The sequence below is a fragment of the Drosophila elegans genome, unplaced genomic scaffold (assembly GCF_018152505.1).
Source record: "Drosophila elegans isolate 14027-0461.03 unplaced genomic scaffold, ASM1815250v1 contig_208, whole genome shotgun sequence".
NCBI lineage: Eukaryota > Metazoa > Arthropoda > Insecta > Diptera > Drosophilidae > Drosophila > Drosophila elegans.
The window spans coordinates 22,293,218-22,315,844 of record NW_024545578.1 but is presented as its reverse complement, the minus strand read 5'-3'; the positions used below and the strand labels follow the sequence as shown (position 1 = coordinate 22,315,844).

Below are 22,627 nucleotides of genomic sequence, written 5' to 3'. Positions count from 1 at the left end.
CTACATTTATTCGGTCTTTTATAATTATTCTTTTTTAGCATATTTTACCTATTACAGTATTTACGTTTTCAATTCTATAATTTTATTTAGATATGAGACGGAATGAATAAATATTAAGATTTGTGTGACAACATTATTCTACTAAAATTTAAATTATTCAATTTTCTTTTCGGTTGATTAATTTTATTATTTAATTTTAAAACTAAATTTTAATTTTTTTCAATTTTAAAACTAAAAGATCCTGCTTTCCGAAATTTCTGTAGAATCTTATTAAAAGTTATAATTTAACAATATTTATTTAATTAAAAAGTATTCCATCTCTCATTAATTATTTGTCATTTTTTTTACCTTGATTGTAATTGAATTTATTCAATAACTTTAATTGGAAAATACCGTTTTTTAAATTATTCCCCCCGTTTGTGAGCCCATATCGATAGGCTTGCGGCCACAAAGACGCTGTTATCGATAGGTAATTGCCAGCTGTGCAATAATTACGCTTGTGGCCGAATTACTTCATTTTTATTAACTTATTAACCGCGAATATGCTGCCCAAGCTAAAGATTTCCGCATTCCTGCTCAAGGTGAGACTCTAGTTAGTATATTTAATAATAAATAGTAATCAGGAGCTACCGATTGCAGCGCCTGGAGCGAACGAAGCAGCAGTGCAGTGGTTGTTTATATGGCGTTTTCTACGGGGAGGGAACCCTACTGCTCCTGAGTTTCAACATCGAGTCCAGTTTGGGCCAGCTGAACTACGAGCAGATCCAGCACAGGTTCCCGGCGGAACTGGATCTGTGCGGATTGGTCAAATTCGGCGACTGCACCGATGGCGAGGCACACCTCAATGAGGTCATCAAGTCGGTGGACATCACCGACAATCCCATTCTGCTGCAGTGCGAACTGGGCACATTGGTGGGTCTGCGCGCCTCGTTCTTTGTGCATGGGAAGCTGGAGGAGGTGCCCTACGAGGTGATGGAGGCGGATCAGCTGTACAACGACTTCTGTTTCACCCGACTGCAGTGCGGATTCTTTCTGCAAACGGCCGCCACTCCGGAGTCCGTGACCCGGGAAATGCACGTGCTGCGCAAACGGGTGGCCGACGGCAATCTGGTCTTCAATGTGCCGCAAACGAAGATCTTCATCAGCAGCTCCGGTCCGCTGGACAATCGGTTTACCGGCGATTCCCAGATTCAGGATCTTATCGATGTCATCCCCAGTCCGGAAAACGAAAAGGATACTCCCGCTGGCGACAAGAAGAAGGGCAAGGCTCAGAGTCCGTCAGTCAAGCGCTTGGCGCCCACTGGCTGCGACTACGAGGTGATCCCCATCGATGTGATGCGATCCCGCAGCCGCGATCCGGTGGCTCGCGATTCACCGCCACATCCGGCGCTTAGCATTGCCGTGATCACTGAAGAGCAGACACGCGTGCAGGTTCCATTGGAGATAGAAGCCATGGCCATCCTCTGCCGGAAGACCAAGCTCCAGCGGCTGTACGATGTACTTATCGAGAGCATCTGCCGGGCTTTGAGATTATTCGAATTGAGCCTCATCGAGCACCTCACAGAATCGGAGACGGGCAAGCTGCTGGTGCCCGCCAGCTATCACTTCTATCCGCAGGAGTTCGGACACTTTGTGAGCTGCGCGTATCTGGAGGATTTGGGCGACGATGAGCCGAGCGCACTTGAGCGGCGCAAGCGACTCCATCGCCAGTTTGCTCTGCCCGTCAGTCGTCCCTACTTCCGCAGGGCCAATCAGGTGCGTTTCCTGGCCGAAACGGACGACGCCCCGTGGACGCCCCTGCTGAACACCCACATCGGAGTCCGGCCCAGTGGCGTCACCGATGGCAAGGAGTACTTGGTGAACGGAAACTACCATTACTACCACTACCTGCAGCAGCAGGTGCAGGATAAGGGCTGGGGCTGCGCCTACCGCTCGCTGCAGACGATCTGCTCCTGGTTCGTGCTGCAGGGCTACACGAACGCTCCGATACCCACGCATCTGGAGGTGCAGGAATATCTGCACAAGATCAACGACAAGCCGGCTGCCTTCGTGGGTTCCTCCCAATGGATTGGCTCCACGGAGATCAGCATGTGTCTGCAGGGATTCCTCAACGTTGACTCCAAGATCCAGCACGTTGCCTCCGGAGCCGAATTGGCCACCGTTGCCTCCGAACTGGCCATGCACTTCCAGACGCAAGGCACGCCGGTGATGATCGGTGGCGGTGTGCTGGCCCACACCATCATCGGTGTGGACTACTGCGTGCAGACGGGTCAGGTGAAGTTCCTCATCCTGGATCCACATTACACAGGGGCCGACGACCTGGCCACCATCCAGATCAAAGGCTGGTGCGGCTGGAAGGGTATGGATTTCTGGACCAAGGGCAGCTACTACAATCTTTGCATGCCCCAGCGGCCGATCTTGTATTGAGTTCTGCCGCATTCTTCCTTTCCTTTTGCATTTAGGTAGGCTGGGGTGGATCGACTTGTGTTCTCCTTAATGCCTTTAGGTCAAATTATTTGAAAAACAAAACAAAACTGGAGAAGAAAACAGGTGTGTTTATATACCTGTCAATTCAAAACAACACTATATGTTGTTTATATTTTAATTAGGCAAACGCGTATTTGTTTGTTTCCACATAAATTGTATATACTTTTGGCTTTCAAAATGTTCCAGTTCTGTGTTTTGGCCATCTTACAAGTCGACTCACCCCAAAACTTTCGATATAAGGTCAAGCTTTAAACTGGTTTCGTGTAATTTCTTGTATATGATACCTATATGTACTTCAAGTGTATTCATTTTCTTGTATGTTATATGTCGATGCTATATCTCCCGCACACTTATTAAACTATATACTAAACAGTAACTTACAAACGAAATGGAGACGGACCACAAGCTGTAGGAAGGGAAGAAATGCGACCGGGTTAAACACCACTCTTCGAGTACTTCTTCCAGTAACGTTTGACATCGTCGTGACCATTCTTTTGCACCACCATGGTGCGCGTTCGTTCGTTCTGCCAAACGAGCATGTGGATCGACTGAGCGTAGTCCCGGAGCGTTACGAAATCGGTCTGGGAGAGGAACTGATTGTAGACCACGCCTTCCGTGTAGGTAAAGCGATTTCGCTCGAGTTCCCACAGTTTAATTTGATCAACGACCGTGGGTGGCAGGCAGGATTTTGAGTGAATGGCCGACTCCACTAGGCGCATGTTGGGATGCGCGTACTGCTCCAGATACGAGACAATCTGCTCGGCCGTGATTCCGCCCCGCAGCGCCTGACGCACTGAATCCCGGGTGAGCACGCCCACGACGAGATTGGGAAAGCGATAGAGCAGCTCCGTGAACAGGCCCAACACGGCCACCTGGAGCGGTGAGTCCGTGTAGGCGTACACCCGATAGTTCGTCTCCACCACAATATAGCCACTGTCCTGGGTGCCCTCCTCATCGGTGGCCACAGAGGCAGTCGCTGCCGCCTCCTTGCTGGTCACATTCAGAGCCAGGCGGGTGGGATAAAAGCGTCCCTCCTTGCGCTTTCGCTGGAACACCAATCCGAACTCCCTCAGATGCTGCAGAAAGGTCAGCATCTGATTGTTCATTCCCTCCGAGCTGTAATCCCGGCCCAGCGTGGAGAAACTGAGCTGGAACAGCATGGACAGGCATTCGGGCAGGCTGATCCCTCGCTCCTCGCACGTGTCCAGATACTGGAGCATGAAGTGCCACACCTGGGCCCGTGTGTCCAGCAGCAGGAACTGAAAACCCTGACGGGTTATTGTGATGCCATCGCGTTCATCCCGCTTCATGAGATTGGCATGCAGCAGAATCCTCACGGCATCCGGACTAATGGCCTCCGCATCGCTGCCATTGCGATTGCCGGTGCCAACCATGTAGTGCAGTACGCAACGCCAGCGTGACATGGCGTATGTGTCCAGGAAGGCAATGTCCCTCGGCTTTGAGTCCTTCTCCAGCGTGTTGGTCATGGGCCAAGGCTTTCCGCCGCCCAGCAGCACCTGGCGCACACTCTTCTTGAAGGTGGGCGAAAGTTCCCAGGCCGAAAGACCACCAGGAATGGCTGTGACCCGCCACACATTCAGTGCCGTCAGGCAGCTAGTGGCTTCCGTTTGCTCCCTGCAGGTTAAATGGATGATAAGGGGTTGATTTAGGCTACAAAAGAGAATCTCACTTGGCACAACGTTGGGCACCCCAGGATGTGACCACCGCCTGTGGCACCGGCTGGTCCACGAACAGTATCCGTATGATAAACTGTCTGGCTATCTCGGGCAGCTCACGGAAGACGGCCAAGCAAATGGGCGGATAGTTGTAGAGCTTCTCCAGCGTTTCCGGTGTTTGGCGGGTGCGCAGATACTCCTGGAAGTCCTTGCACTCCAGGTTCTCCGGTCCTTGGACCAAGGGCGACAGGCCACTCGTTCCGGACCCACTGCTGCCGGCAGCGGAATACCGACCGGGCCCCGATTTCGTGTCGGCCATGTCAAATATAGAGTCGAAATGGTAAACAAAAGGGTTCACAGCCGCATCGATAGCCGGTCTTACGCCGGGCGACAATCGATAACATCTTTAAGGGGCGTAGCAAAAAGGGGTCTGCCGACCTCCATGTATTTTATTTTCTGTTTTGTCTAAATTATTTTTATTAAATAGAAAATATAGCAAGAAAATAATTATTTAGAATTAATTAAATATTTCGATGCAGATTTGTTGAATACATATTAACATTGTATAATATTCCAATTATTTTTTTATGTATATGCAGTAAAAATGATTTAACAAGCAGCTAAATAAATTTTTCTTTTGATTACCAAAAAAGTTTAATCAAAATTATAATCATAAGATTAAAATGCAAGATTTAACAAAACATTAAACTAATTCGAAACTTCAGTAGCTTTTTAGACTTCTAAAATAAAATCCCCTTGGCTACACCCATGTCCCATACGCTTAGCCATAAATAGTGATGGACCTCGCCATCTGCTATCGATAACAAATCAGCTGTTGCCCTGCTGCACACGTGCGCTGTGAAATCTGTATTGTTATTTCGTTGGAGAGAATTTCCGCACTAAAAATGAGTGACGACGAGGAGCACTACGAACCGAGGGCGCACCAGAAGCTGCTCCAGGCCATCGGCAGTCTGGGCAAGGTGCAGCACATCCATAAGTCCACCCGCGACGAGCACCAGTCACGCCAGGATGAGTTCCAGTTGATGAAAAGCGTGTCATCGGCGGAAACGGAGCTGGCACCCAGGTCCGTGGGTCTCAACGATCTGGTGGACATCCTGCGCACCTCCTCCAAGCACAGGGAGGCGGGCAAGAAGTTGAAGAATGTCCAGGGCACCAGGAAGGTGCTAGCGAAGCCGCTGGAGAAACCAGCAGCGGATCGCATCAGACGGACCATTGGATACGAGGGAGTGACCAAGAAGCTGGGTCGCTGGGATGCCGTGGTGGCCCAACAGCGATCGGCGGAGACTCAGGTGCGTCCAATTTAGGTATCATTGCACGAGATCTAATCGTAAAATCTCCCTCCAGGTTTTTCCCTTACATTCTGACACGATTTACGTGAATACCTCGGCTAGTGCCCGTCCTCTGAATACGCGAACTAAATCCAATCTTGCCCGGGAACTCGAGGCCAGCAACCTTAAGCTTCGTGAGCTGCGCAAAGCGCAAATTGGCGACACCACGGATGAACAGGAACTGGCCAAGCAGGAGCGCCAACTCCTCCAAAAGAAGCTCACCCGAGATGAGCTCTTTGCCCGTCGCAAAGAGCTGGCCTACTTGAAGATGCGCGAGTCCCAGAAATCGGCAAAGGCACGCATGCAGAACAAAATCAAGTCCAAGAAGTTCCACAAGCTGCAGAAGCGCCAAAAGATCCTGGAGCAGATGAAGGAGTTCGAGTTGCTGCAGAAGACGAATCCGGAGGCGGCGCTGGAGAAACTCAATGCCCTGGAAAAGAGCCGGGTGCAGGAGCGCGCCAGTCTGCGGCACAAGAACACTGGAACCTGGGCCAAGAATTTGCAGGTACGCGCCAAATACGACAAGGATGTGCGAAAGGATCTGGCTGAGCAACTGGCCGTTAGCAGGGAATTGACCCAGAAAAAGCAGGAATCCGACAGCGAAGAGGATGAATCCAGCAGGAAGAGAGTGGCACCTGATGAGGAGGACAACGATTACGATCCCTTCAATCCTTGGACAAAGCGAAAAACCGTCGAGACAGCTGAAAACGGCAATGGCGAGGGTGAGGATTCCAATTGGCGGCAGTACTGGACGAAACGGAATAGAAATGAGAAGCTATTAGAGGAGCATCGTAGAGACATGGCAGCGGCGGAGCATGAACAGGAAACTAAAGAGCAGGAGGAGCATGAACAGGAAACTAAAGAGCAGGAGGAGAAAGAACAAAACACTGAAGACGAAGAAGAGCAGAAAGAAGCTCCGAAAAAACCACCAGCCAAAGCAAAGACTGCCAAGAAAATCACAAAGAAATCAAATGTTAAAACCGAAAAAGCCAAGAAAATAGTTAAGAAATCAAAGGTTAAAATGGAAAATGGTTGGCAGGTCGAAGAGGTTGAACCCAAAAAACTCAAAGAAAAATCGAATGCGAGTTCAATAGAAGATATTTTTGAAAAACACGAGGAACAACTGCGAGCCAAGCTAAGCAAGAAGCTGGATAAGCTAAAGCAACGGGTAGATAAACTTAAAGTAGCCCCTGTCAAAGGAAAGAAGGCTAAAAAGAAGGACGCCCTGAAGAACCTCAAAAGTCTAGCGTTGAAAAAAACAAAACAACAAATCGAGATTGACGAGCCCCTAAATCATGGGGAAGAAAAGGAGGAGCCGCAAAAGAAAGTGCCCGACCAATTGGAGAGCAATCCAGAAACTACGAAGAACCCCACCGTGGACACCATCGATCCCAACAAGGTGACAACACTGGTGTTCAGTCAAAAGAAGACCAGCTCCAGTGGCATTAACGATGCTCTGATGGACGACGAGGCGGCCGAATACGATGAAGCTGATGCGGCAGCCGAACGCCAGTTGACCATCAGTCAGGCCTTCGAGGACGATGACATTATTGCCGATTTCAATCGGGACAAAACCAAGGACTCGGAGCTGAAGAACACAGAGCTGCAGCTGGCTCTGCCAGGATGGGGCTCATGGGCGGGCGCCGGCATCTCCCAGGCGGTGATGGAGCGGCGCAACAAGCGGCTCCTGCTCCGGCTGGCCGCCCCGGAAAAGCGACGCGACGACAACAAGGACAACCTTTACGTGAACGAGTCGGCCAGCAAGATGGCACGCGAGCACATGGTCTCCAGCATCCCATTTCCTTTCCGATCCCTGGCCGACTACGAGGCCAGCATTCGTGCCCCGATTGGCCGCAATTTTGTGCCGGAGACGGCCTTCAGGATGCTGACCCGTCCGGCGGTCATCACACGCAAGGGCCACGTCATCGAGCCCATGACGGAAAGCGAGCTGGTCAAGCCGGTCCGGCGACTGCGTCACATTGTGGACAGCAGGATAAAGCGCCTCGCGAAAGTGCCACCCAAGGCGAAGATAGCTTAGAACTAGAAATAGATATACAAATAAATTGGATTCAAATTGAAACAAACGCAACGAGAGGATTTTAACTGTTTGCAACAATGAAATAGACTGTGGATCATTTCCTAGTTTAATTCTTAGTGATTTGCCATGATTTATGGTAAGTAATTTGTGTTGTGTTTATATCCTCGTAGAGGGTTATATAATTTTAGTCAAAAGTTTGCAATGCTATGAAGGAGACATTTCTGATATGTATATATATTTTCTTTATAAACACCTTCAGGAAAATCCACCTTGCAATGTCCGTCCGTTTGTTTTTCCGCAATTAAGTCTCTCAGTTTTAAAGCTATGAAACTTTCCCAAAAGTTGTCTTTTTATTACAGGTAGTTTATAGATCGGAAAGAGCCGGGTCGACATATAAACCAAATAGCTTTCATAAAAGCAATCGGAAAAATAAGCGAAACAAATTATATTCGCTGTTTTTTCCATTTATTTAAAAAAAATGAAAATTTTTGGAGCAGAAAATAGACAGCTTTATTTATTTTTAAACAGATATGCAAAAAAGTCAAAATATCTTTGTTAACGATTTGTTTTTTTTTGTATTTGAAAACTTTAGCTTGTCAAAATTTGCTTTTTTTTCTTACTTCCATTTATCCTACCCATATTTGTTTATTTCCTTTAAATTTTAGCCTCTTTACTTTCCGTTTCCAATTACTTTGTTTTAAATATATTTTTTATTAGTTAGTCCTAATAATTTTTTTTTGCTAAAAATTTTTAAATTTGTAAATTAATATGTTGGTTTTACGCTCACTGTAAGCGTTAAAGAGTGAAATAATTGTATTTCCGATTTGTGATCCTTATTTAATGCTTATACAAAGAACATGGGGTTTGTCTTCACGAATGCGGGCACAATCTGCCGCGTTTCGTATTCCCTCTTCAGATCCAGGAAACTATTGGAGCTGTCATAAATAAAAGGGTCTCAGTGATAGAATACTGATAATATAGTGCATTAAAACTCAGCCGTACCCAGTGAGGTAAACACGTCCGCGCGCTGCCACCAAGTGGGCCAAGTAGGCCGGAGCCGGATACGATACGGAGCGATTGCAACGGGGGAACATGTGGCAGAGGTTGTAGGTCAACTGTTGCAGCAAGTCGATGTCCAGGTGGCCAGTGTTCTCAATCACATTGTAGCGCGTCGGCTTGGCCGTGCCCTGGATGGACTGGTGGCTGACCATGAAGAACTGCATCTCGTTGGGATGCACGATGGTGCGATCGACCACGGTTCCGGGATCCACGTTGTTGAACTTGTTGTACTGCGATGGCTCGCCGCTCGGGAAGAAGCGAGTGTGGTGACGCTTCACCACAATCACGCAGCAAATCTTGGGCTTGATGCCCACCTGGAAGTAAATCAATCAATCAATCAATCAATCAGTATATTATTTAACTTAAAAACCATTTATAGCAAAACCCACCTTGGCACAGGCTGCATTAATGCCCCTCAGCTCCTCGTTCTTGATCTTTGGGAACTGTCCGTCGCTCACCCCGTCGCGGTAGTAGAGAATGTGCTCCGGATAGGTCTTCCTGTACTGCTGATAGACACGCAGGTGCTCCATCGTTATCGACTCCATGTCCTCGATCTCCTCCAGAGCCGATCGCTGCAGGCGATATTGCATGTTGTAGGCGGCGCCGTAGGGATCGTGAGAGGCTGCCACGCCCACCACACTGGGTATCTCACGCTGATCGGGCGACGGATGGGTCACATCGGCGCCCAGGAACATGGCGTTCTTGAGCGATTTCAAGAGGGGATTATCCTGGAGCTTGTGGTTGATGCCATTCAGCTTGGAGTTGACCTTAAGTAGTATGTTTGCAATGGTCTGTGAGGTCAGTCTTTTTTCGAAGGTGTCCTGCCTGATGCACTGCGTCAGGAGGCCATGATGCAGCTCGGTCCTCTGCTTGATGTAGTCGTAGGTGTTCTTAACCTTCGGAAAGATCACAAACGCCAGATCGCAATTCTTGCTCTTCAGTACCCCGAACCAATTGTCCAGTTCGAGATCGGTCTTGTATCCCTCTATTGAAGCCCTGGCCTCCAACTTGATGTTCATCGACTCGCTTTGTGCAAGCACTATTTTCTCGAATTCGCTGACCTTGTTGTAAAGTGCCATGCCTTTATAATAGTACAAAATCGCCCACTTGCGGGCCTTCGGCTTGGTCTCCAGAAACTGCATATTGCCCATGCTCCACGATCCGTTCCTCACCTGGCAAAACATCTTGCCGTGATACTCCACTTGCGGTGGGTTTAGGGTGCGGGTGTTCACCATTATAAAATCGGCGGCGAACTTAATGCCAAATCGACTGATGCACGGATCATTGTTGTGCTCGAAGTACTTCATCAGGTGCATGATTTTGCCCCTTCGCACGTTCGTCGAAGTGGCCGCAAACTTGATCATATTGGCCACCTGAGTGGCGTCATCCTTGCGCTGTCGAAAACCAAAAAAATATTTAATAATCACAATTAACTTCTGGTTGATAACAAGAAAATTGTGGGAATGGAATAGAATATCTGAAAAAGAAACCTAAATCTATTCAGAAAGTCTATATCCTTAATTTAAAAATGCTATTTAAGGAGCGTTACTAATGTAACTTTTTTTTAAAATTCATTTTTATTTTGGCCTTATTGATAATTTAAAATTTCAAAAATATCTTATGATAAAAATCCATTTTGGCCCTATTGATAGCTAAGAATTTCAAAAATATCCTGTGAAAGCGGCAAGGTAGCATCTAAAATAGTTCAAATTAACACTCAATCAACTTAAATGGGTCCTACCGACAATGATCTACGAACTTTTGATTTGGTTAAAAATTGTCCATTTGGCAGAATTTAAATATTAATTTTTTCACCCTTTTTTTTCATACCTATGACATTTTGTTAATATTATATACTTTTTAAAGATCGTAGGTCAAGGAAAATTAATTTAGCTTTCATAATCTTTTTGAATTTTTTGATTTAAATTAAAAAAAGTTATTACAAATTGTATATTTTTTCGTTTGATAAAAGAAATCACCTAAAAATAGTTCTTGATATCGATGCAAGAGTTTAAGCTCTTTTACCCAAGATTAAAGTTTTAAAATTACACTGGACAACAGTGTTTTTGGTGCAAGGCTTATTCGTATTATTACTATAGATTTATCTTAGCATATTTGTAAACTTAGTTTTATTTAAGATATATTCCATTCACACTCTATTAATACGCATATCATTAAATTTTCATAGATGTCATTCCTAAGTTTTGCATTAAAGTTTCCATCATTTTTTGCGATTTCAAGTTGATGTGTTATACTTTTTGCATTTGATGGTATATTATATTATACCAATATTATAATAATATTATAATATAAATATTATAAATATTATAATATTTATAATATATATTATAAAAAGTTATACTCACATTCAATGCTTGACCTCCCTCGATTTGGCAAAGTTCGATCGGTAAATATATCTGCTTCGTCAGAGATCCAACATGCAGACACGGTAGCTGGGGGAACTGCAACCTATAGTTTCGGCTCTTGAAATATTCCGCCACGGTGGTCATCTTGCCATCCAGTGCGAATTCCTGGCTGCTTCCCGGCTTAAGCGACAATCCATTGACTTTGTAGACCCGCGAAGCGCTGGCAAATGCTTTGGGTGGTGTGTAAATCACATCGAGTCCTTTGAGGAACGATTCAACGATATCGTCGCATTTCTCTAGATTTTTACTGCTGTTGATTTTTGCCTTCAAGACAAATCTCTCCAGATATTCGATCACCGGCATGGCAATCGGAAAGGACTTGTGCGATATGTCCACATTTAGGAAGGGACGATCACCAAGTACCAAGGACTGATACAGACCAACCAGAGCCTCGTATCCGCCGTCCAATTCCTTGCGCTCGCCCGGATTGGATGTCTTGAAAAAGGAGCGACCCGACCGAATGGCCTTTTTGTGGCAAGGAGCCGCCATCACCACCTCCAGACACTGCATCGCCCGCATCGGCTTGTCGAAGATCCTCGTCGTCATATAGCTGCAAAATGCCAAATCCAATTTTGTACTTTTTTATTTATATTTATCCCTTTTCTTATTACCTCTTCAGAGAGTTTAGATCCACTTCCAAGTCTCCAGTCTCCTTGATTTCCACCGTGTATTGCAAAGTTCGGCCTTGCTTGTCTGTCACCTGGAAAGCATTGAAACAGTGTTGAATTTAAATAAAATAAAATTTGAATGCCCCAGCGAAGAGTTACGCAAATGGCATCTTGAAGCACATATTTTAAATAGATATTAGAAATTCGGTCCTCCATATTTATTCAGAGTCTTTTAGAATTTTTTTTTTACTTTAATTTCTTAAGTCCGTATACTCAAAGTAAAACGTACCATCACAAATAAAAATTCGCATTAAAAACATTATTTTTTCTTAATCCCAGAAAAAATGTATAGTTTCAGAAGATTTTTTTTTCTAAAAACAAAAACATTTTTCTTAAGTTTACATGGGAGACTAAAGAGGCCATTAAAAGTATTTTTTGTACTTGTTTTCAGGAACTATTTTCTTAATAATAGGAAAGCTTTCCCTTAAAAATAACTTACCCTAAATATATTTTCTAGAATATATATTTTCTCAACATATTTTTTCAGCTTTATTTAAATAACCGTAAAATATACAAATCTTATTTATAACATAGAAATCTTTTATAAAATATAAAAACGTGTTGTATAAAATAGAAAGCAATTTTGGAAATTTCGGTACCATGAAAAAGATATAAATGGTTTTTTAAAAATATTATTATATTATATTTTATTATTATTTTTTTTAAATATTAAAAATATTATCCTAGAAAAATGGAAACATTTGGATTGTTCTTCTTTTTTTCTCGCAACGAAAGGAAATTGTTCTCGACTTTTTCGACTGTCTGAATTATGAACTTTCACGATTACGACCTTACGAATTCTTAAACCAAAATAGTCTTAAAATAGTTTTTTTTTGCCCTGGTTTGATTACCCTCAACTTACAGTGACTTCCGGTTCCTTGGAATTTGTTTTCAGCTTATCCACTGAGTAGCAGGATGCTCTGCCATCAAAGGCCGCAATCGCACCGCCCAATTGATTGGTGCGGAACTGGTCGAATGCCTGCCTGAAGAACTTCCTGGGCCGATCGGGCATAATCTTCACATCGTAGTGATAGGCCTTCGCCGGCATTTTGGACATGTCCACATTCAGGTAATTAACGGCCACCGTGCCGCTTCTCCCGATGGTTCCTCGCTTGGTGCTGATTCCTACAGGTGCAGTTGCAGGTGGTCGTGCCCTGGAAACCGTCGATGGATTGACCACACCTTTAAGCATTATATCAAAGGATTAACTCCAAAAGTTTCTGAGTATACCCTCTCTTCTATACTTTGTTTTATAATATACAATTTTCCATCTTTATAAACTCGTTTACTAAAAAAATATATATTTTTAAAAGAATTATTAATAGCATGGACACGACATTACATTTAAAAGTGTTGGGTTACAGCTTTTAAGCTATAGCGTTTTAAGTATTGCCTTTCAAAAAATAAAAGTTAAATGAAATTTTAAATTTTATAAAACATTTGTGTTAGTTAAACTTGTTTATTTCCACATTCAAGTAAAATAATTTAATTTATTTGACAAATTTTAAAACAAAACAGAGCGTATGGTGATCGACTAGAAAAGCCAAGTAAAATGAGCAGAGTAAAAATATTAGGTATACAGTTTTTTTTTTTCACAGTGTAAAACATATTTTATCCAATATCCAAACCCCATGTGAGCATTTATTCTTGATTTATGTATATTGCTGACTCTTGCCACTGATAAGCACAGAGTATGTTAATTGTAGTTCCAAAGACCTAATTTTGGGCTCTAAACTACACATTCCCAGCTCTTGATTACCAGCTGCATTGTCATAAAAAAAAATTTCAAGATCAATTACTATTAACAATTTTTTTTTAGGATCAGCATAGATTGCTGATCGAAAATTGTGATGGGTTTTTGTTGAACACATATGTATGTAGCTGATAAGAACTATTTAATGGCTGTCAAAAAAACTGAACCCTGACAGCTTAGTCACAAAAAAAGATGAATTTATTCGTCGTCTTCGCCAGAAACTGTCTTTTACTAACACAAACTTGTAACATATTGTTTTAAAGTATTATTTTTTATTTATTGGATCACTTGTACTTGCATTGCGGTGGAACAGGATTTGCGGGTTTCTCCTCCTTTGGCTTATATTCTGGGATTTCAAAAGGAAGATTTAATAAACACAATATGATAATTATGTTTTTCAATTGAACTCACTGTTTTGCTTTCCCATTTTCACGATATATTACTTTTTTTTTAAGTTATTAATTAATAGTTAAGTTAATTTTACTTGTGGACCTTTGTGCAATCTTTACTATTTCACACGAGTGTCCAATATTTTTCTAAGCAACTTTGTTAAACAAGTAATATTTAAATTTCAGCGAGAGAAAATTCACTTCCGACGATGACGGCGGTCCAAAAAGCACTGGTTTATCAGTGAAATATTTTCAGAATTTATAGATCCCGACACTAGTTTCTTTAAGCCCGGCTCTCGGCTCTCGAAGAGTAAGAAGAGAATATTTAAGAGAATGTATCGTTTTTTGTTTCCCAAAAAACCTACTCCAAACTATAGATATGATTTGAGTGTATTTTTAAATAAAAGAGCTCTTCAATTGTTTTTTTTTTAATTTTATCTGTGGACTTTACCTTTAAAGACATGTTCAAGACTGAAGTTTCTTGTTGTGTGACGTGGCAGTTGCTCTTTTCCTATATTTTTTTATTCTTTAAAAAATAACATAATAATATTTTTACCTTTATGCTAAATAACGGTTTAAAATCATTTCGTGTGGGAACAGTTCCAATACAGCACTAGTGAATCATTCATCGTAAATGTGGGAACAGTTCAAAATTGCTAAATTAGAGATGGGTAAGGTGCATGGATCAAAGACAATTTATACATATACCAAAGTTCCATAACTAATTTCGAAAATCGGCCATCTCTAGCAAGCACATTTTGCAATTTCCATAAATTATTGTGTTTTTCTAACGATTCCGCCGAGGCAATGTACGAACTGAAGACCCTGCTGCCGCAATTCGACATCAAGCTGCCCACCTGCATGTATCCGCTGAAGAATGTGAGCCTGGCGGCGGATTCGCTGGTCAGTTCGTCCTCCTCATCCTCATCCGCATCCGCGTCCACATCATCATGCGTAAGTTGACTTACCAGGCCAGCCAGCAATTGGTCAGGATGGCAAGGACAGTGCAAAAACAACGAATATCATCAACGCCATCCATTCCATTTCCGCATGTGTGATCCTTGCCAGAAATTGGAGGCCAGCAGAAGCAGCAAAACAAGCCGAAACGCAGCCACATGTGCTCTTGATTTGGACTCTTTAGGCCGACAAATACAGCAACTGCTAAAGGTTAAGACCACCAAACAACTACAGCCACTAAAAATATGCGAAATTCTATTTATAAAACCACACCGACTAACCAAAACAAAACCACAAAAAAAATAAGAAAAAGAATGCATCCACGCTCCGTTTTGTCACTAACCATACAACATATAGACTGGTCATTTCATACGACGCATTTGGACACAAAAAAACGGACCGCGGAAGGTCCACCGCTCTCACAGCAGCAGGTCCATGCACTTCGTGTGCGTTCGGGTTTTTTACTCTCTCATTCTTATTCTCATTTTTATGCTCGCGCACTCATTGCACGAGTTCAGTCGTTCAGTCGCAGAGAGGCGCTTTTTGAAGAAGGCTGTCCTGCGCTTGAATTCGTCTTTGTATGTATGCGTGATCATGCATTCTCATACACGGGAGCATGTGTGCGTTTATTTCATTTCGGCGCATCAAGAATATTTTGTCTTTTGCCACTTTTCAAACTTGGTACCCTAAGAATATGGGCGTATTTACTATTGGGTTATGATATAAATATTAATATTATATGTAACAATATATTTTTTAATATTTCAGCATACATTTTATTTTTGTTTACAAATTCAAATCAGTGGTAGCAGTAAAATGTTTTACATATATGTATGTATTCGAATTTATAGAAATCAGTCCACTGAGATGGGAACAGGGCATATCGCAGTCGTGTCACTTGAAACACCGACTGCTCTTCAGTGGTTAAGAAAACTTCAAACTAAATCAATTCTTGTCGATGTTTTGCGAGCGGTTGGTGCCTGCATACCCTACCGACCGGCTTTTAGGACACTTGTTTTAAATGTTATGTTTAGTGATCTTTGGTTGATTTATTTTTTAATGATTCGCAGTGTTATTTTAATTGTCTTTAAACAAGTAATAAATAATAAAATACTTTTTATATTTTTGAAAATGTAAATGGAACAAATATAAAAATCCACATTTTTTTAATGATAATAATTTATTTTAATGATTATAATTTTAGATTTTAATTGTACCAATATCTTGAATTTTAACGAATTGTTTAAAGACAATTAAAATAACACTGCGAATCATTAAAAAATAAATCAACCAAAGATCACTAAACATAACATTTAAAACAAGTGTCCTAAAAGCCGGTCGGTAGGGTATGCAGGCACCAACCGCTCGCAAAACATCGACAAGAATTGATTTAGTTTGAAGTTTTCTTAACCACTGAAGAGCAGTCGGTGTTTCAAGTGACACGACTGCGATATGCCCTGTTCCCATCTCAGTGGACTGATTTCTATAAATTCGAATACATACATATATGTAAAACATTTTACTGCTACCACTGATTTGAATTTGTAAACAAAAATAAAATGTATGCTGAAATATTAAAAAAATATATTGTTACATATAATATTAATATTTATATCATAACCCAATAGTAAATACGCCCATATTCTTAGGGTACCAAGTTTGAAAAGTGGCAAAAGACAAAATATTCTTGATGCGCCGAAATGAAATAAACGCACACATGCTCCCGTGTATGAGAATGCATGATCACGCATACATACAAAGACGAATTCAAGCGCAGGACAGCCTTCTTCAAAAAGCGCCTCTCTGCGACTGAACGACTGAACTCGTGCAATGAGTGCGCGAGCATAAAAATGAGAATAAGAATGAGAGAGTAAAAACCCGAACGCACACGAAGTGCATGGACCTGCTGCTGTGAGAGCGGTGGACCTTCCGCGGTCCGTTTTTTTGTGTCCAAATGCGTCGTATGAAATGACCAGTCTATATGTTGTATGGTTAGTGGTTTTGTGTTGCCTGCTCTCTGTTCTTGTTGCCTTGGCCAATGGATCACAGTGGCCAGTACCCTAAAACGATCCCTCTTTCGTTACCCAATTCCAGGACGACACGGCATCGGTGGCTGCGCGCCAGGAGAAGGTGCTCAGGCAGCTGGAGGAGCTCAAGGAGCAGCTGGGACAGATCCGTAAGGGACTCGGGGTGTGTGGCAAGACCTTCCAGCACACGACTGCCTTCCAAAATGGTGGCTTAAAGGAGGTGAGAACTAAAAATCCGAAATAAAGTCAATACTCGGGTTTAAACTATGTATTTAACTTCATTTAAAATGTTGCAACAAAATAACTAGGAGTTGGTTTCAAAGTTGTATCTTATAAGTTTAAGTATTAAGTATTTTGTCGTTAGCAAAATTATAATAAGCGGGAAAACTTTATAAAAAAAAAACTTTGGCAGAACTTTCTTATGTCATCTGTTCTGCTGAACTCGTAATATACAACCATATTTCAATTTAAATTAAGTTATATGCCAAAACAGCTAAATTACACCAACTTGCTATAATTTACGTCAGATAACTTAAGCTGAAACCCTAAAATTAAGGGGTAATGTACAGTTAGAACTTAAAAAAAAATATTTTTTTTATTTTATTTTCTTAGTGCACTCATATATGCATGTTTAGGAATACACCCAGAAAATTATATATCGTTCCACGAATATTTTAAGAGGCGTTTCAGAGTGCTTGAAAGTACAAACCATTAAAGCTATTTTCTGAAAAAGGTTTTTTTTAAGTCGTGGACCAATATTACTCAAAAACTGTTTAACAGATGAGTCTCAAATTCTGCCACGAGCTTTTTAAATTGATTTTCAATTAATCAAAGGTTTTTTCCCACCGACAAATATATATACTTTTTATAAACAATTTAAGGTCGACATTTTGGTAAAAAATCTATTTTTTAAGTTTTAAAAAAAATCCATATTGCTTATTTTTTTGATTAATTACTAGATTGAACATTACTTTAACGAAATCTATTTGGTTTTTTAATTTCGGAGAGATATAGTTGTGACTGCTAAGCGTCTTTTTTGAGAGAAGCTCTTGGAGATCAGTAGTAGCTCCGTTCCAAATATATATTTATACTATACTAAGTGTTATCATATCTCCTTTTAATTGCATATAACCCTTAAAACAATGTTATCTTTATTTGTTTCTATCAACCAGTTACAAAAAATGTTGTATGGTATACCTTTTCAAAATTTTATTAAAAATCGTTAATGACAAATAACAATAATATGAGTATACATGAATGTATATATATATCAGATCATAGTATATAACACATAAACTTTACTTTTATAATCTACCAGGTGCCCCTGCAGGATGTGGTCATCAATGGTCATCCCAATTTCATACCATACGCCTTGTTGGCCTTGAAGAATGCTTGGCGGGATCTGTACACGATTGATGTGAAGACCTTCACGCACTCCACAATGGCTGATATTGGCCCAGCTGCTCGGGAATTCGAGGCCAATTTGGCCAAGGTGCCTGTGAACCCCGCTCTGCCCAAGATTAATGTAACGCTCATCTGGAAAAACTGTACGTAACCTGTCGTTAATGAAAACTTTTTGATTTTAAAACCTTGGTTTTGATCACCTCGCAGGCGAACACACCGAGATGATCAGCTCGCCCACCATGTACGTACCCATCTACGGGGAGGTGAACATCATCCGCTATCTGGGTCGTGTGGGTCCCGCCGAATATCGCTACGAGGGCTCTCCCCTTTGCAATGAGATCGATCTCGTCCTGGACATTTGCTACCAACTGCTGCGCTGCAGCACACACAAAACGCAGGTGGCAATGGTGCGATTGCTGGACAAGCGGCTGCAGCAACAGCAGTATTTCGGCGGATCCCAGATGTCGGTGGCCGATATCGGAGTCTATAGCTCGCTGATACGCATGCCCGCCATTACCGATAAGGATCTGACGCCGGCGCTTTTGGCCTGGCGGAAACGGGCGAAGCTCGTGGCTCAAATTTAAACAATTTTATCGACAAAGGCGAACAAATAAATTATTCAAATAAAAGAATGAGAAATTTGATATTTAATAGACTATTTCTCTTACAAAATAAAATAATTGAAAATTAAAAATGTTTACTTTTTCCGTGTCTACACAACTTTAACTAGGTCAACCTAAAAAGAGATTTTAAAACATACTTGTGCTTAAAATAAAAAGTGAAAAAGTCATTAAAAACTAAGTTTAGGAGCAAAAGATGTTTTTTGAAAAAAATATATAAAACTAAAACTTAAATAATTGCATAACTTGTTCTCTTTTTAAAAAGCAAACCAAATTATAATGTAAAATATAAAATAATTGAGTATTTTAATCTCTTTTTAAAAAGCAACCCAAAATATTATTTCTTATTCACAATTATGCGAGCCAGCCCAAACGGATTAAAAGGCCATAAATTTTTTTCAGTAATTTTATTTGGCTTATTTATCTTTGTTGCAATTCTGTTACTGTTTATACAATGCGGTTCTTCGTTTCTGTATTGCAATTGTTGGTTTTTTAACTTACTCTGTCAATTTTGCACTTAAAAATGGCTTAATTGCTAGGTTCCGTATTTGCTTTTATTCTTGAAATCCATTGATTGTTCATAATGTGTATGCTTTGCTGCTGTTTACCTTGATGCTCTATGCCTGTCTGTATGTACGATAGGATTTCGTGTCTCGAATTGGGACATTTGTATTTCGTTTTCGCTCATAAAAATGTGTGTATGTATATTTTTAAATTTTAATTTATACTTAGTACATATGCTGAATATATCATGTATATTGATAATCAGTTTTTCTGGTTGAGTTTCGTGTGTGATCGGTTTCTAATAGTTTTGTTTCTGTGTTTATTAACTGCGTAAAAAGGATTTGGAGAAGTCCCTGAACTCTATTAATTGCTTGCCACAGGCTGGAAATTGAGTTTAGCCCGCTCCGTACCAATAGCTTATACGAATCATCTAAGTTATTAAATTAAAATTGAGTTGGTAAAATCAGCTTAGGATCATGTTTCATTCTACCCTCGTATAAACTAGGTAAATAATTGTTTTCTCAGTTGTTCGGTTTAGTTTTGAAACGTTTATAATTAGCATTAATCATAGTAATAATGTTGGAGAAATGAAAAGGCGGTGGCTCGCCGCTTAGGGCAGGCGTGGGAGGAAAAGATGACGCGACTCTAGTCTGGCTGCATTATGTGGTCTCGCCCTTGCCGCTGTCGTCGGCGGATTCGGCATCATCCGCTCCGGCTGCGGCCGCCTCCCTGCCCAGCCCGTTGTTCTTGCACTTGCTGCTGGCGCCATTATTTTTGCTAATCGACGCCGTGGCACTGTCCTCCTCATCCTCGTCTTCATCCTCATCATCGTCGTCGTCCTCATCGAAATCATCGTCTGTCGGCAGATCATCCTCCGTCTCCAGATCGAAATCATCATCGTAAAAGTTGGCATCCAGGCCCGATTCCGTTGTGGGCTTGCGCGTGGGCTTTAGGCAATAGTCCTCCAGGGTCATGGGCACCACAATGCCCTCCCGCTTGGCCTCGGCATTGGCGGCCAGGGCCTGTTTGCGTATGATATTGGGGTACTCATTGTCCTTACCCTGAAATTAGTACGTCCTTATTAAAGAGCCAATTAGCGGTTGTAAATGTCTAGTATACGGACTTCTAGCGAGGCGTTTTAGTCGTATAGTGTAGTTAAAGCTGACATAATTTGAAATTCTTCACAGGCATATCTTCATTCAACTAGAGCAGAGTTTGGCTTACTAGTAACTTCATAATATTGAAGTCATTGATATTAGGGAAACTTTTGTACGTTCATAAGGACATAGAATCATGTTTTATTCATTTTGATATAAGAAACCAAATTGAATGTGGTTAAAATTTTTATAAAAGTTAAGTAAACAAATTTTAAAATCAACGCTATAATATTGAAGTAGATTCTGAACAATATAGTTAAACAGCCTTTCAAATTCGGAAGTCCGTATACTAGACATTTACTTCGACCAGAAGAGCCAGTCTAACCTGTGAGTCCCGCCATCGACGGTACATGACCGAGGCGTCTACGTTGGCCGGCGAGAATGTGTTGGGCTCGTTGAGCAGCGAGATCACCGACAGCAGGATGGTGCGCACGTTCTGCGTGGGATTCCAGCGTTCGCAGGGCAGCTCGCCGCTCTGCGGATCATCCACCGGCGGATGGAGAATGGATATGCACAGATCCCCGTTCTCGTAGACATTCGGATGCCAGACCTTGGTCAGGAAGCGTATGGATGGCGGTGAGTAGGGATAGTCGTGCGGGAACTTCATGTGCGCCTTGAAGTAGCCGCCCTGGTACAGGGTATCCGGGGGCCCGAAGATGGCCACCTCCCATTCGAACAGATTGTCGTCGTTGATCAGCTTGACGCGGAATCCCTCGACTGGTTCCTCCTGCAGAGACTTGTACTCCATGGCCAGGGCACGCACCGCCGAGCTGCTGGGCGTGGTCGTGGTGGCGGCGGAGGTGGATGACGAGGTGGCCAGGGATCCGGAGCCCGCCATCAATGTGGAGGACGATGTCGCATGCTGCGATGTGGAGGCGGCGGTGGTCATTTGTTCACCCAATTGCAGTTGTCGCCGTGCTCTGCCAATGAAAAACGTTTTCCCATCAAGGAAACATATCAATATTTGCTTCTATCTGAGGTATATTAAATGGGTAACTACTATTTCTGTGCCCGTGAGTGTCTATGTGCAGGGTCAATATCTTGCTGCCTGCTGATGAATTCAAGGTGAGCACGTCACAAAAGCGATGACTGTTTGCCTTTGGGCTTGCTAAACTGCAAAATTTGGTCTAATATCTGGATATCTGATATACGGGTAGAAAAACATCTATATTTGTCGTTTTGAAAATGGAAAACTATTTTTGCTCTTGACGTTACTCTTGATGTTGTTGTTGTTACTTTCACAGCAGACAACACAAAATTAATTACCGATTGCCAACGGAAATGTGAATGGAAAACGGATTTTAATATTTCAACGTCGACTTTAGCTTTGTACGTACTTGTGTAGCCAAGAGTTTTTGCCGATTTTCACGCGTTTTTAATGATTTTTGTTATTGTTGTTTGACTTGCAACAATTTCACTTTACAAAACAAAAACCAGGGATGCCAGGGATGGCAACATTAACTCAGCCGCTGAGAAGGTGACGTTCGCGCATGTTCTCAGGGATGAAGAGTGTGACGTCACAAGCTCCTTGTTTTCAGTGAGGTTCAATTCAAGCTGATAGGTTTGGATATTATACAGAACGGCATAAAATTTAATTTGTGTTTATTTAATAAGATGTAAGCAATATATATTAAATATATTTCATATAAATTTAATTAATTTTAAAAGATTTATACATTTATAAATGTATTATTATATTATTATATATTATTATATTATAAAATTGTATTAATTTTTAAAACTCACGGAATTTTTATGTGTTTGTTTACTGCAGCCCTTCTTCTCTTACCTTTCGTCTACCACCTTCTAATTTATGCATGCTGCAAGGATTGGTTTCGAAACATCGATAACATAGTTAATAAGGGGATTCCGTAAGTAAATTATCTGCTTCATAAAATTTGATATTTGATTTACAATGCTATGTAAGTATTATACCGGTTCACTTGCTAAGATCAAGTTATTGGTTTTATGCCCTCTTTCCACACAGTCCATCCGTTGGAAACGTTTGGAATTTTCAACAAATGTGACCGCAAGAACAAAGTCCGTCAAATTTTAACGGCGGACTAACTAGGATGTTTTTGGAACGGCAAAACCTTACCCTTCAACGGATGAT

The 22,627-nt window shown here is 41.9% G+C and overlaps 6 protein-coding genes across 11 annotated transcripts; 3 read left to right on the top strand and 3 right to left on the bottom strand.

The window, feature by feature from the left end:
- The first annotated feature begins 454 nt into the window (after positions 1-454).
- LOC108136112 (probable Ufm1-specific protease 2) lies at positions 455-2,863 on the top strand. The gene is made up of 2 exons (XM_017257092.2): positions 455-581; positions 640-2,863. Exons 1-2 carry the CDS (start codon positions 543-545, stop codon positions 2,425-2,427), a joined length of 1,827 nt encoding a protein of 608 aa, XP_017112581.1. The 5' UTR covers positions 455-542; the 3' UTR covers positions 2,428-2,863.
- LOC108136113 (general transcription factor IIH subunit 4) lies at positions 2,729-4,537 on the bottom strand. The gene is made up of 2 exons (XM_017257093.2): positions 4,178-4,537; positions 2,729-4,122 (listed from the first exon to the last, which is right to left on the bottom strand). Exons 1-2 carry the CDS (start codon positions 4,480-4,482, stop codon positions 2,922-2,924), a joined length of 1,506 nt encoding a protein of 501 aa, XP_017112582.1. The 5' UTR covers positions 4,483-4,537; the 3' UTR covers positions 2,729-2,921.
- A 446-nt stretch (positions 4,538-4,983) lies between these two features.
- On the top strand, positions 4,984-7,596 carry LOC108136145 (U3 small nucleolar RNA-associated protein 14 homolog A). The gene is made up of 2 exons (XM_017257140.2): positions 4,984-5,473; positions 5,529-7,596. The coding sequence occupies exons 1-2, from the start codon at positions 5,069-5,071 to the stop codon at positions 7,548-7,550; spliced, it is 2,427 nt and encodes an 808-aa protein (XP_017112629.1). The 5' UTR covers positions 4,984-5,068; the 3' UTR covers positions 7,551-7,596.
- A 590-nt stretch (positions 7,597-8,186) lies between these two features.
- LOC108136110 (protein argonaute-2-like) lies at positions 8,187-14,788 on the bottom strand. 2 transcript variants are annotated; one of them, XM_017257089.2, is made up of 8 exons: positions 13,868-14,075; positions 13,755-13,802; positions 12,566-12,885; positions 11,647-11,735; positions 10,976-11,585; positions 8,999-10,003; positions 8,553-8,923; positions 8,187-8,485 (listed from the first exon to the last, which is right to left on the bottom strand). In XM_017257089.2, the coding sequence occupies exons 1-8, from the start codon at positions 13,881-13,883 to the stop codon at positions 8,395-8,397; spliced, it is 2,550 nt and encodes an 849-aa protein (XP_017112578.1). In that variant the 5' UTR covers positions 13,884-14,075; the 3' UTR covers positions 8,187-8,394. The 2 variants fall into 2 exon arrangements, with proteins under 2 accessions (XP_017112578.1, XP_041563927.1); XM_041707993.1 differs by lacking the exons at positions 13,755-13,802; positions 13,868-14,075 and adding an exon at positions 14,703-14,788 and having other exon boundaries at positions 8,193-8,485.
- Positions 14,588-18,821, top strand: LOC108136111 (probable aminoacyl tRNA synthase complex-interacting multifunctional protein 2). 2 transcript variants are annotated; one of them, XM_017257090.2, is made up of 5 exons: positions 14,588-14,799; positions 14,914-15,012; positions 16,897-17,049; positions 18,148-18,376; positions 18,441-18,821. In XM_017257090.2, exons 1-5 carry the CDS (start codon positions 14,653-14,655, stop codon positions 18,815-18,817), a joined length of 1,005 nt encoding a protein of 334 aa, XP_017112579.1. In that variant the 5' UTR covers positions 14,588-14,652; the 3' UTR covers positions 18,818-18,821. The 2 variants fall into 2 exon arrangements, with proteins under 2 accessions (XP_017112579.1, XP_017112580.1); XM_017257091.2 differs by lacking the exon at positions 14,914-15,012.
- Positions 18,822-19,890: 1,069 nt separating this feature from the next.
- LOC108136056 (ubiquitin-conjugating enzyme E2 R2) lies at positions 19,891-21,980 on the bottom strand. Of its 4 annotated transcripts, none has more exons than XM_017256990.2 (3): positions 21,852-21,980; positions 20,840-21,434; positions 19,891-20,418 (listed from the first exon to the last, which is right to left on the bottom strand). In XM_017256990.2, exons 2-3 carry the CDS (start codon positions 21,401-21,403, stop codon positions 20,017-20,019), a joined length of 966 nt encoding a protein of 321 aa, XP_017112479.1. In that variant the 5' UTR covers positions 21,404-21,434; positions 21,852-21,980; the 3' UTR covers positions 19,891-20,016. The 4 variants fall into 4 exon arrangements, with proteins under 4 accessions (XP_017112479.1, XP_017112480.1, XP_041564211.1 ...); XM_017256991.2 differs by having other exon boundaries at positions 19,891-20,412; positions 21,852-21,979; XM_041708277.1 differs by lacking the exon at positions 21,852-21,980 and adding an exon at positions 21,781-21,801.
- Positions 21,981-22,627: the final 647 nt, after the last annotated feature.